Raw genomic sequence first — 14,476 nt, forward strand, 5'->3', positions numbered from 1 at the left:
TTGAGATTTTTACATATGGATTATAAAGCACTCTATTGTTTTGATTAATAAGCACTTTTTTTTTTTTTTTGTATCAGGGATTGATCTCAGGGGCACTTGGCCACTGAACCACATCTCCAGCCCTATTTTATATCTTATTTAGAGACAGGGTCTCACTGAGTTGCTTAGAGCCTCACTTTGCTGATGTTGGCTTTGAACTCGTGATTCTCCTGCCTCAGCCTCCTGAGCTGCTGGGATTACAGGTGTGCGCCACTGTGCTTGGCAATAAGCACTTTCTTTCTGGACATACATACCCAGAAGTGGAATTCCTGGACCATATGGTCATCAGAATTTGGACTCCCTGAATTCTACTTTAATGTGCCAATTGTCTTTTTGTTCATATTTTATCTTTGGTCTGCTTGATTCACCTTGCCTACTATACCTTCTGTTGAAATTTTACTTTTTTGTTTTCAAACTGAGACATAATATTTGTACATCTTTATGGGGTATGTTGTGGTAATTCAGTACTTGGATATAATTTATAATAAATCAGTATAATAAGCATTTCCATCTCTTCAAACATCATTTTCATGTGTGGGAAGTTTTATAGTTTTCTAGTCATTTTTAAATGTACCATCTATGGTTTCAGTCAAGTTACCCTGCTATACTATAGGAAAACCAGAACGAATTCCTCCCGGGTTGTGGTACCTCTTATTGAACTGCTTTCAGCTTCTCACCCCATACCCTGTCTAGTCTCTAGAACCAAGCACTATTCCATTCTGTTCTACAATATTGACTTATTAGTTCCAGAAATGTGTGAGCACATGTGGTTTTTTTTTTTTTTGGTGTCTTAATATAATTATTTCACTTAATATAATGATCTCACTTCTGTTTATGCTGCTACAAATAACAGGATTCCTTTATTTTTTTTATGACAAACTGCTATGTTATTTTCCATTCTTCCACTGATGGACCACCAGGTTGATTCCAGGCTTCAGCTCTTGTGGATAGTGCTGCAAGTAGACATGAGAGTACAGGTGTCTTTTTGGTATGAGTTCTTCTCCTTTGGATATATACACCTAATACTGGAATTGCTGCACCATGTGAAAGTCCTATGTTTAGTTTTTTGAGGAATCTTCATGCTGTTTTCCATAATGCCTGTGTTAATTTACATTCTTACCAACACTAAGAGTCTCCTTTTTCTACAGCCTTGTCAACATTTGTTTTTTGTCTTTGGTGATGGCCATTCTGGCTGGAGTGAGGTGCTCTCTCACTGTGCTTTCTTTTTTTTTTTTTGGCGGCAGTGGTGTGTGTGTGTGTGGGGGGGGTGTTTACCAGGGATTGAACTCAGGGGCACTAGACCACTGGGCCACATCCCCAGCCGTATTTTGTATTTTATTTAGAGACAGGGTCACACTGAGTTGCTTAGTGCCTCGCTTTTGCTGAAGCTTTGAACTCACGGTCTTCCTGCCTCAGACTCCCAAGTGCTGGGATTTCAGGCGGTGGGCCACTTCTCACAGTGCCTTGATCTGTTTCCCTGATGATCATTGAAGTTGAGCATTTTTCATATGGTCTGTTGGCCATTAGTATGTCCTCTTTTGACAAGTGTCTATGTAGGTCTTTTAGCTTATTTTTAAAATGGTTTTGTTTCTTGGTGTTCAGCTTTTAAGTTCCTTACATATTCTGGATATTAATCCTTTGTTGAGTTAATAGTTTTCAGATATTTCCTCCTATTCTGTAGGTTGCCTCTGAAGTCTGTTGATTGTTTCCTTTGCTGAGTTTCTTAGTTTGATATACTCCCATTTGTCTTTTTTTACTTTTGTTGCCTATGCCTTTGGGGTTCTACCTAAAAAATCATTGCCTGTGACTTTCTTCACAGAAATTAGAAAGAACAACCCTTAAAGTCATATGGAAGTCTTGAAGGGTTTCCCATTTCTTGTACTCATTTTATAGTTTCAGATTTCACATTTAGGTCTTTGATCCATTTTGAGTTGATTTTTGTGTATGGTGACAGAAAGGGACCTAGTTTCATTCTGTTATGTGAATAGCCAATTTTTCCAGCACCATTTACTGAAGAGACTGTCTTCTCCAGGGTGTGTTTTTGGCAGCATAAGGACATGGATTAATTTCTGGGTTCTTTATTTAGATCCATGCATCTACGTGTCTGTTTTTATGCCAGTACCATGCTGTTTTGGTTACTATAACTTTGTGGTATGTTTTTGAAGTTAGGTATTTTGATGCTTCAGCTTTTTTTGTTTTGTTTTGTTTTAGAATTGCTTTGACTATTTTGGGTCTTTCATGTTTCCATAGGACTTTTAGGATTGTTTTTTCTAATTTTTGTGAAGAAAGTTACTGGTATTTTGATGGTAATTACATTTCATCTGTAGATTGCTTTGTGTCATATGGTCATTTTAGTAATATTAGTATTTCCAAAAATGAATGTGGTATATTTTTGATTTTTTGTGTGAGTCCTCTATAATTTTTCAGTGTTTTATAATTTTCATTTTAGAAATCTTTCACTTCTTTGGTTAAATTTATTTCGAAATATTTTATTTTTTGTAGCTATTGTGAATGGAATTGCTTTCTTAATTTCTTTTTCAGGAGGTTCATTATTAGTTTATAAAAATGCTGGGGTTTTTTGTGTGTTGTAGCCTGCAATTTTACTGAATTTATTTATAAGTTTTAACAGCCTTTTGACAGATAATTTAGGTTTTTCTATGTATAAATACATGAAAATTTTTCTTCCTATTTTGTATTCTCTTTATTTCCTATTCTTGTCTAATTGCTCTTGCTAAGACTTCCAGAACTGTTAAATAACCATGGTGAAAGTGGACACCCTTGTTTTGTACTAGATCTTGGAAGGTATCTTGTCAGTTTTTCCTGTTTAGAATGACATTGACTGTAGATTTTTCATATATAGCCTTTAGTATTTTGAGGTATGTTCCTTCTATACTTAATTTTTTGTGAGTTTTTATCATGAAGGGATATTGAATCTTATGTTTTTTTAGTATCTATGAAATATCGTGTGATTTTTGTCCTTTGATCGGTTGATGCATTATATTTATTGATTTTCATATGTGGAAACATCCGTGAATTACTGGGATGAACCCCACTTGATCAGGGTATATGATTTTTTTGTTATACTTTCAAATTTGGTTTGCTGGTATTTTATTGAGAATTTTTACATCTATGTTCTTCAACGACATGGGTTTATAGTTTTCTTTTTTTTTTTTTGTTATTGTTTTATCCATTATGGTTTCAATCTGAAATGTCCTTCAAAAGCTTATGTGTTAAAGGCTTGATCCCCAACGGTAAAGGTAAAGGCTTGCTACTGCAACGGTATTCACAGGTAGGGCCATTGGGAGGTGATTGGATCATGAGCGTTTTAACTCATCAGTGGACTGATCTATTGATGGACTGGGAGGTGGTGGAAACTTAGGAGGTGGGGCCTAGTTAGAGGAAGCTAATGTGCCTTGAAGACTATATCTTGTCCCCAGGCTTCCCTCACACCCCTTTGTTTCTCAACCACGAAGGTAAGCAACTATGCTCTACCACATGCTCTCACGATCATGTCCTGCATCACCACATGCCCAGAAACAATAAAGCCATGAGCCAAAATATATCTTTCTTTCTCTAAGTTGATATCCTTAGGTGTTTTGTCACAGTGATGGAAAGCTGACAGTTATCTTGTCTGGGTAATGCTAACTAAAGAGTTTGGTAGAGTGCCTTCCATTTCAGTTTTTTGAAATAGTTTAAGAACTGAAATTTGTTTTTCTTTAAATATTTTGTAGAATTCAGCAGTAAAGTCATCAGGCTGTGGACTCTTTTTAGATGAGAATTTTAAATTACTGCTTCAATCTCATTACTCATTTTCAGTTGGTTTGGCTCTTCTATTTCTTTTTGATTCAGTTTTGGTAGGTTGTATGGATTTATGAATTTATCCATTTCTTTTAAGTTTTCTAAATTTTTAGCATATAATTATTCATAGTGGTTTATTATGATCCTTTATATTTTTGTGGTATCATTTGCAATGCATCTTTTTTTTTAATCTCTGATTTTATTTGGGTCATCTCTCATTTTTTCTTGATTAGTCTAGCTAAAGTAAAAAACAATAATTTTTTGGGTTTTTTTAGTTTTGATTTTATTTATGCTCTGATATTTATTATTTCTTTCATTAATATGGGATTAATTTGTTCTTGCTTTTCTAAGTCCTTGGGATGCATTATTAGGTTGAGATCTAATTTTTAACAATGGATGCATATTAACTGCTATAAACTTCCCTCTCAGTACTGCTGTTTTTGCTATATCCCATAAATTTTGATGTGTTGATATTTTCTCTCCCCATAGATCTAATAATATTTGCTTTATATATTTGGTGGTCCATGTTGGGTTCTTATATATTTATAATTTTTACATCTTCTTGCTGAACGGATCCTTTTTCAATATGTAACTTTGTCTCTTTATAAAGTCTGCTTTGTCTATTCCAGCTTTTTTTAGTTTCCATTTCCATAATATATCTTAAACACTTTACTTTTAGTCTGCATGAAGTAAGTTTTTTGTAGGCAGCATATAGTTGCATCATTTAAAAAAATTTTTATTCATTCAATATCTTTTCATTGGTGAATTTAATTCATTTATATTCAATGTTATTATTGATAGGTACAAACTTCCTCCTGCCATTTTGGTAACTGTATTGTTTCTTTTGTATACATTTTTTCTTTCTTACCATGCTTATTTATTTTTGTGATTTGGTAGCTTTATTTCATGCAAAGGTTTGAATCTATTCTCTTTTTCTTTTATATCTTTGTTCTTCTAGTAAGTTCTGTATATTCTTTTGTCTTCATTGCTGGTGGTTATGGGATTCCCTTAAGTTATTTCTTATAGAGCTGGTCTAGTGGTGATAAATTCTCTGTTTCTGTTATTTGGAAAATACTTCATTTTGACTTCATTTTTGAAGCATGATTTTTGCTGGGTGAAGTATTCTTGATTGGCAGGTTTTTAAAATTTTAGTATTTTGAATATCATTCTATTCTTTTGCTGCCTTAAGGTTCTGCTGAGAAATCTCCTGTAAATCTAATGAGTATTCTCTTAAATGTGATTTGACATTGTTCTATTGTTTTGGGGATTCTTGTCTTGTATTTTTGACATTTTAACTATTTTATGCCTTGGTGAAGATCTATTTTATATGCATCTAGGAGGGGTCCTTTGAGCTTCTAGTATCTGGATGTTGATATCTCTTTGAAGATTTGGAAAGTTTGGGGCCATTTCATGACATGGATTTTCAATGCCTTTCCTTTTTCCTTTAACTTCTAGAATTCTCATAATGCAAATGTTTGTTCACTTAATAGTGTCCCATAATTCTTTTAGGTCTTCTGCATTGTTCTTTTTCTTCCTTCCTCTCCTTTCCTTTTGGCTGACTGGGTTAATCCAAAAGATCAGGCCCCAGGATTAATTATGATTGGGTGCTGGGGTTTGTAGCACTATTAGCTGCTTTTATGGAGCTGTGAACCCAGATGATATTTTCTCTAGGTCTGAGGGGACAAGCACAAGTGTAACCAGGGCTTTTGGCACTAGCAACTATGGTCCTACGTCTATGGTTTGTGGAGGAGACCTTTCCTAAGTCACCCAGGGCATGTGTATGTAACATTTGGCCTATGGTGCTATAATCCACATTCTTTAAATTGGACATGGAGGAGATCTTTGCTAGGTCCTGTGAGCTAAGCATAGGTGGTGCTAGGGCTATGGCTTTGGAATCTGTGGTCCTAGAATGACATGGATAGGAATGTCTCTAGATCAGGCAGGGCAAACTCTGGTGGGAATGAGGCTTGTAGCATTAGCCACAGTCCTAGAACTGCAGAATATGAAAAAGACCTTCCCCCTATTCCCCAGAGATAAACCTGGGTGATGCCAGTGCTTTTTCGCACCAGTGATCACATTTCCACAAGCATCAGCTAGGAAGACCTTCCTTAGTTATTGCTGGGTTCAGTGTAAGTGATGCTGGGGATTGTAGATGCTGGTAGTGTGTTACTAGAGTTGTGGGATGCAATTTTGTGGAGCCTGTCCTCTGGAAGCTGGGACTTTGTACCAACAGCTGCAGCCTCAAAGCTTTGGGCTGGGGAAGAGATCTTCTGTAGTTCCTGTAAGGAAAGTGTGGATGGGACTTGGGCTTGTAGCTATGAGAGATGCTGGACCTGATGCTACAAGACACTGAGGGGACTGTTTTCTGCCTAGTAAAGCATGCACTGGCTCCACGCTTTGCCCCTAAGGCAAGATGGCATCTAGCTGTAGCTATAGTAGTAGCTTGGGTTCATGGGTTGGGGAAGCCCAAAGTGGGTTCCTTCATTGGAGCAGAACAATTACTCATGGACCAGCTTTAATTTCAAGACTGTAGAATTCTGCAATTAGGAGTTCTGGAGACTGGGGTGGTGGCTCAGTGATAGAGTGCTAGCTAACCTAGTGAGGCACTGGGTTCAATTCTCAGCACCACATTTTAATTAATTAATTAATTAATTAAAGGTCCAACAACATCTTAAAAAAGATTAAATGCAAAAAGAACAATTTTGGGCTGAGGATATAGCTCAGTTGGTTGAGTGCTTGCCTCTCATGCATAAGGCCCTGGGTTGAAGGACTGCTGAACTTTCCCACTTAACCTTTCCCCGCTGTGTGGGGATATCCCTGCTTCAGGGAGGTAGAGTTTGCAATTTCCTTTGTTGTTGTCTTTTTTATTCCTGCTGTTTGGGGATCCTGTTGCTTCCTTGCTGATTTTGGAGTCTTCCCTTGATCTCCCTCCTTTGTTGATGCTTCTCTGTGCCAGAGTCACACACAGGACATTATTATTTTTTTAAAAAATTTTTTAGTTGTAGATGGACACAATACCTTTATTTTGTTTATTTATTTATTTTTTTATGTGGTGCTGATGATTGAACCCAGTGCCTCACAGTGCAAGCACTCTATCACTGAGCCACAACTCCAGACCCTAAAATTTTACTTTTTTGAAGTCAAACTTTTAAAAGAACAAGTTTGTTCTTGTTCTCCAGTTCTTTATTTGTATTATCCTCTTGCTTTGTGATTCCATTATTTCTTTTTAATATATTTTTTTAGTTGTAGATGGACACAATATCTTCATATATATATATATTAGTTGTAGTTGGATACAGTACCTTTATTTATTTATTTTTATGTGGTTCTGAAGATCGAACCCAGTGCCTCACATGTGCTAGGCGAGCGCTCTACCATAAGCTATAATCCCAGCCCTGGTTTCATTATTTTTAGAGTGTTCTTCAACATTCTTGTTTTCCATTTGACTCTTTTGCTTTTTTTTTCCTGTGGTTAGCTTTCCTGTCTGCTTATCTGTTCTGTGTCTTTGAGGTTGTAGGCTTCTAATATCTGGTACTTCTTAGATGCCCTCTCATGTTTGAGGACAAGGGGCTGAGACAGGCTAAATCAGGCAGGCTTTGTTGTTGGGGGGCTGTGCATTAGTGGGGTGGGGTGCCAGCCATCACCCTGGGGGCCTTGGACTGTCCCATGCACCAAACTGCCCTAGCTACTGCTTCCTGTCAGCCAGTAATATGTTGAATCTTCCTTTGATGGTTGTCCTCTCTGTTCTTAGGGGGCTTCAGCCTTTGAATTTTACTGGCTTCTTTCCAGGAGAAAAAATAAACGTGTGTAGGATCAGAATCCTGACACCCTGTCTGAATTAGAAAGATTATTGTATTCTGAATTGGGTGAACAGAACTTGTCACAATATTGTTCTTTATAATTCTACAGATTCTCCTGCACTTAAAACACTACAGGATGACTTTCTGGAGTTTGCTAAAGACAAAAGCTTCCAGGTGCTAAGTTTTGTAGAAACACAACCAACCTATATTGGTAGTATGATTAAACTCCATGTGGTACCCGTGGAATCAGCAGGTATTCATTTACTCTTTTTGAAACTTTCTATTAGATGCCTTGGTGGTGGTGCCAGCATTTCATTGAAAATATCATTTTTGACATCTGTATTCTCAGTTTTAGGAGATGGATTTATAAAGATCTAGAATTTAATTCTAGTGTTCTTTTTAGCCATGGATTAAAATTTTTTGCAAACATATAGCTTTAACATCCCCCCCCCACCTTTATTTAACTGATGAGTTGACAAAGGGTAATTGTGTTAACTCTAAATTAGGCATCGACAGAATTGTATGGCATTAAGATATAAGAATACCAGGGGCTGGGGTTGTGGCTCAGTGGCAGAGTGCTTGCCTCACACGTATGAGGCACTGGGTTCAATCCTCAGCACCACATAAAAATAAGTAAATATAAATAAAATAAAGGTATTTTGTCCATCTACAACTAAAAATATATATATATATAAAATAATAATACCAGGGTTTTCCATCAGCTAGATTAAAAGGGGGTATTTATTTAACCGATGGATAGCTGAATGTAGAAACCTTAAAATATATATATAGGGTTGACAGGGTGAAAGCTTTAGTTTTTTTTTTTTAAAGAGACAGTGAGAGAGGAGAGAGAGAGAGAGAGAGAGAGAGAGAGAGAGAGAGAGAGAGAGAGAGAGAGAGAGAGAGAATTTTTAATATTTATTTTTTAGTTTTTTAGTTCTCGGCGGACACACCATCTTTGTTGGTATGTGGTGCTGGGGATCGAACCCGGGCCGCACGCATGCCAGGCGAGCGCGCTACCGCTTGAGCCACATCCCCAGCCCAAAAGCTTTAGTATGTGGGGAATATTGAAACAGGAAATAGTCCATCAGAAAAAGATAGTATTAAACTACTGTTTCTTCATGATCCTAGCGGGGATGGAAATGCCTAATACCTGCTACTATTGTGTTTTATTATGTCTTATTGGGTCCTAGAGGGTAGAGCTCAGATCTTACCCATTACTCTACATCATAGATCCTCCATTTATCTCACTCCCTGAATGTTGTCCCCCCTCTGGGGCCACTTCCTAGGCTTGCTTGTCAACTTGGAACCTTTCTTGATCACTTCTGAGAGTGGCTTGGGTGCTGCCCTGGCAGTACTCAGCCATGTCATGAGCACTTTGTGGCTAGGGACAGTGTGCACCTGGTGTGCTTGCCAGATGATTTCTCAGTGTATATAATGAGTTCTATCTTTACCTCGTTATATACTAAGTAAAACGAAAAATATTTAATACTTTATAGCAATACTTTTTTATGTCAAAATAATATGCCACAGGATGAGGGGTTATTCTTTAGTTATTTAAAGAGGTCAAAGACTACAGATGTCTTATAAAAGAACTTTGGAAGTTGGAAGCAAAAGCAAAGCTACCACAGACCAGCTGCTTCTGGTGTCAAGCTATGTCACACTTCTGCTGCCCCCTTTTGCCATATCACCAGAAGGCTTGTTCTCCCTCCTGCCACTTGCATTTCTCCCCTCAGTGGCTGCACTAGTGTCTCACATTACTTCCATCCAGGTGGACATTGTCAGACTGAAATATCAGCAGCTTTTCCAGGTCTCTCATAGTCAAGCCTAAACTACCCTACTCATAGAGTGATCACAGGGATAGAGTGGGTCCTGTGCAAGATAGGCATTCTTTTCCCAAGGACAAAGGAGCTCATTGTGGGGGTTATGTCAATATGTGTTACTATTTATAATAATCTATAGGAGTAGGAAGGTTTGCATCATGCTGGTACTTGGGCTCTCCTGGCTGTTAAATTAGGAAGAAGGCCAGCACACATGTGAAGACTCCATGGAAACCATTAAATTAGAAGATCTGTTTTCAAATGTTATGAGTCAAAGGTGGTTTAGTTGCTTTCAGACTCCAAGCTCCTTTATATATTGGGCCCTTAGTCACAACCAAACCATTGACCTCTTTCCGATTTGATAAGGGGGAAGTTTTTGTTTATTGGCATTTTGTTTTTCACAACCAAACCATTGACCTCTTTCCGATTTGATAAGGGGGAAGCTTTTGTTTATTGACATTTTGTTTTCTTCAGATTTAGGCATTGGAGAGCTAATTCCTGTGGACGTTAACCATTTGAACATTTGTAAGCCAAAGAAAAAGGAAGCCTTTTTGTACCAACGCACTTTGCAGTTCATCCGCGAAACTTTAGCCAAAGACCTTGAAAAGTAACAGCTGTCATGCTCCATTTTTTATGTGAACACAGTTCAAGAAAGCTGCTGTTCTTTTTAAGCTCTAAGCAATCATGCAGACATTGTCATGATGGCACCAGCATGGTCTGGAGTGTGGTGCAGACATCAGAATGCAGCAGTCCACTCAAGTACTGGAAGGCTCTACACAGAAGTGGCACTCACAGGAGCAGCAGCAAGGTTGGGATCCTCTGACTTAAAGCCCTCTTGTGCCACTTTGTGGGTCACAGTGCTGGGCCTAGTGACTGGGAGTAACACTGCTGTGGCTGGAGAGGGCTGTTTCATCTGTGACTGTCCTGGCTCACCTAGGAGCCCTGGCGGGTTCTGAAGGAAGATCTGCGGATAGCTCAGCTTACCATACAAATGCTATGAGGGGAGAACCTAAAGTGGAGAGAAGAATGAAGTAGAACATGACGTTTTGTTCTGGATATCTGTGCTATAAATTTTTTAAAATGTCAGTTTTGGAAACTTTTAGTTTTTAACTTCTTGTCTAACATCAGGGTGTTAACTTCACTAGGCCTCTTATCAGTTCCTTGTTTCCATTTTCATATTGCTGAGAAAAAGCCCTTTTTAATAAAAACTCTAGCTCATAGTAATTCTTCCCAGGTAAGGATAAAGGGGCTAATCCATTACTGATCACAGATAAACTATTCTAAGCCGTTATATAAATAGCTCACGGTGTCAAGATTCTCAGATGCTCTTTGACTAAATAAAGTATATCTGTTCACTCAGAAGTAGTATTAATTGACTTTCAGCCTGTGACAAAGAAGAAGTCATGTTGATGGACTTCTTTTTCCTTTTGAATGACAGCATTAAGAAAAAAATAACCTTTTGAGCTGGACACGGTGGTGTATGCCTGTAATCCCAGCAGCTCGGGAGGCTGAGACAGAAGGATCACAAGTTCAAAGCCAGCCTCAGAAAAAGGAAAGCACTAAAAAACTCAGTGAGACCGTCTCTAAATAAAATACAAAATAGGACTGGGGATGTGGCTCAATGGTTGAGTGCCCCCGAGTTCAATCCATGGAACAGCTCCCCCACCCCCGCCCAAAATTAGCCTTTTGAAATGTACAGTTCTTTGGTTGTTAGTATATTCTGAGTTGTACAGCCAACTTTCTTAATTTCAGAACATTTCTGCATCTTAAAAAGAATCCCTGTCATCAGCCGTCATTTCCTACCACTTGTCCCAGTCCCAAACAGAATCATATGTGTCTCCCTTGTTACTCTTAGCTTAATGTTTTCAGGGTTTATATGTGATATAGCATTTATCAGTATTCCTTTTTTTTTTTTGAGCAAATATCTATATGATATGCCACATTTGTCCTTTTATTAGTTGATAGATGTCTAGGTTCTGTCCATTTTTTTCTTCTTTTGGCTATTTTAAATAATGCTGCTGTGATCATTTTTGTACAAAGTTTTTGTGTGGATGTTTTTACTCTCTCTGTAGTAGGAATGGAATTGCTGGTCAAAACGGTAAGTCTGTGCTGAAGATTGCAAAGATGATGGACTTGTGTAGAGTGGGATCATCAAAGCTGAAAATGGAGCCCAGCATCTGAGGTAAGCTGGGGTCAGCCCTAAGCCCTGTCAACATCTGATTGTTTAATTACGCAACAATACAATGAATGACTTATCCACTTGTCTTAGTATATCATGAAAACAACTGTAGCTAACAAAAGTAATGTGCCAATTAATGGAATGGTATGGGGAAAGGTATGTTTGCCACACTTTGTTATTCTGTCTTGGTAGACAAAATGTAATAGAAATAAATGCTCATTAACTTAAAGTCATGGAATGAAATCCCTTTCCTTAAAAATCTTAATATAACTGTTTTAGCTATGCTTTAAAAATAAGATCTGGCAGAGATGTCCAGTGTATTACTAGGCATTTTTTATTCTGCTTATAAAAATGGAGAGACTACCTTCTACTTCTCAGGCCAGTAGGGTATGGATGGATGTTATCATACCCAGCCAAAGTGGGAAAAAAAAAATGATAAAGCACTTAACCCACATAACACATCAAAACAAAACAAGTGTATAATCATGAGTGAAAATTTGATTCTAAAAGGAAACAGGGTTACAAAACAAACTGAAAATGAAAGCACAATTAAAGAATTAATTAAAGCTCATTAAATAATAATAATGGGGAAGATGGCAGACTAAAGCAAGGGTGCAGGCTTAAATGTAGGAAGAAGGCCTCTCAGTGAGGTGGGTAACTGGAGGATCTCACTGAAAATTAATATTGAACTACACACAAAAAATTTAAGTGTTGCTAAATCAGAAAGGCTAATATAACAGAAAAGCATGAGTGGCAGCACAGTGAACACAGCAACCATGTGGCTGCTGGATAAAGGAAAAAAAGGAAGAAGCCAGGAGTGGTGGTGCATGCCTGTAATCCTAGCAGCTCAGGAGGCTGAGGAAGGAGGATTGCAAGTTCAAAGCCAGCCTTAGCAACTTAGCAAGGCCCTAAGCAACTCAGAGAAACCCCATTTCAAAATAAAAATAAAAAGGGTTGGGATATGGCTCAGTGGTTAAGTGCTCCTGGGTTCAATCCCTGGTGCCAAAAAAAAAAAAAAAAAAACAAAAAAACAAAAAACAAAAAACGGGGGTAGCCTGTGGATTAGAGAGGAAGGCTAAATTTGATAGACACAGAGTCAGTGTTGGTGAATACAAACTATTTCATGAAACTTTCTCTCAAATTATTTACTGAAATTAAAAGGGAAGGAATACTTCAAAATACATTCTATGAAGCTGGTATAACCCTGATTCCCAAACCAGACAAAGACACATTTAGGAAAGAAAACGACAGACTAATATCTCTGATAAAAATAGATGCAAAAATCCTCAATAAAATACTAACAAATCACATTCAAAAACATCTTAAGAGAATACACTATAACCATGTGGGCTTTATCCCAGGGATGCAAGGTTGTTGGTTCAAAATATATAATTCAATAAATGTTACTCACCACTTAAATAGAATTAAGAACAAGAAACATGATCATAGACACAGAAAAGGTCTTTGATAAAATACAGCAACCATTCATGTTAAAAACACAGAAACTAGGGATAACAGGATCTTACCTCAACATTATAAAGGCCGTACATGATAAACCCAAAGCAAATACCATACTGAATGGAGAAAAACAGAATTTTCTCTAAAATCAGGAACCAGACAAGGATGTCTGGTGTCACCACTTCCATTCAATATTGTCCTTGAAACTCTAGCCAGGATAATTAGGGAAGAGAAGGAAATTAAAGAAATACAGATAGGAAAAGAAGTCAAACTATCTGATTCCCAGTGACATAATCCTATATCTAGAAGACCCCCCAGAATTGTACCAGTGAACTCCTAGAACTGATAAATGAATTTAGCAAAGTAGCAGGATAAAAGACTGATATTCCTAAATCAATAGCTTTTCTATAATAGCAATTCAGTTCAGAAAGAAATCAGGAAAACCATCCCCTTCACAACATCCTCAAAACCAAAACAAAATTTTAAAAAACCTGAGAATCTAACCAAGGGAATAAAAGATCTCTATAATGGAAACTATAGAACATGGAAGAAAGAAATTGAAGAGGACCTCAGAAGATGGAAAGCCCTCCCATGTTCTTGTACAGGCAGAATTAATATTGACAGAATGTCAAAATCAATATACAGATTCAATACAATTCCCATCAAAATACCAAAGACATTCTTTACCGAACAAGAAAAAGCAATCTTTAAATTCATTTGGAAAAATCAGAGACCCAGGATAGCCAAAGCAATTCTGAATTAGAAAAGTTGTGCAGGAGTCCTCATAATACCTGATCTCAAATTATACCACAGAGATATAACAAGATAAAAAGCATGGGAATAGAAGACACAGAGACTAAGATGCATGCATGCAGTCTTCTGATACTTGACAAAAGTACCAAAAATGTATGTTGGAGAAAAGACAGCCTTTTCAACAAATGGTGCTTAGAAAACTGGATATCTATATGTAGACAAATTAAATTAGACCCCTATCTTTTACACTGCTCAAAAATCAAATCAAAATGCATCCAAAACTTAGGAATTAGACCAGTAAGCTTGCAACTTCTAGAATAAAACAGGGTCACACTCCACTACATAGATGCAGGCACCGACTTCCTCAACGAGACTCCTAAAGCTCAAGAAATAAAACCAAAAATCAATAAGTGAGATGCCATCAAATTAAAGAGCTTCTGCTAGGCAAAGGAAATGTGAAGAGTGCACCTACAGAATGGGAGAAAATCTTTGGCAGCTACTCCTCTGAGAGGGGGTTAATATCCAGAATATATAAAGAACTACAAAACAAAAACCTCCAAATAACCCAATCAATAAGTGGGCAAAAGAACTTAGTAGGAATTTCTCAATAGAAGGAACACAAATGGTCA

The 14,476-nt window shown here is 37.4% G+C and overlaps 1 protein-coding gene across 6 annotated transcripts in view; it reads left to right on the forward strand.

Moving 5' to 3' along the window:
* Serac1 (serine active site containing 1) overlaps window positions 1-10,819 on the forward strand; it is a 62,054-nt gene extending 51,235 nt beyond the window's left edge. For 5 of the 6 annotated variants that reach the window (XM_005321399.5, XM_078018831.1, XM_040283489.2 and 2 more), the window contains 2 exons: window positions 7,747-7,890; window positions 9,932-10,819. In XM_005321399.5, the coding sequence (XP_005321456.1) occupies window positions 7,747-7,890; window positions 9,932-10,068 (281 nt within the window). In that variant the 3' untranslated portion in view covers window positions 10,069-10,819. The remainder of the gene's footprint in view (window positions 1-7,746; window positions 7,891-9,931) is intronic. The other variant, XM_040283486.2, reaches the window with a different exon arrangement.
* Window positions 10,820-14,476: the final 3,657 nt, after the last annotated feature.

Source organism: Ictidomys tridecemlineatus, chromosome 8 (genome assembly GCF_052094955.1).
Source record: "Ictidomys tridecemlineatus isolate mIctTri1 chromosome 8, mIctTri1.hap1, whole genome shotgun sequence".
NCBI classification, from domain to species: Eukaryota; Metazoa; Chordata; class Mammalia; order Rodentia; family Sciuridae; genus Ictidomys; species Ictidomys tridecemlineatus.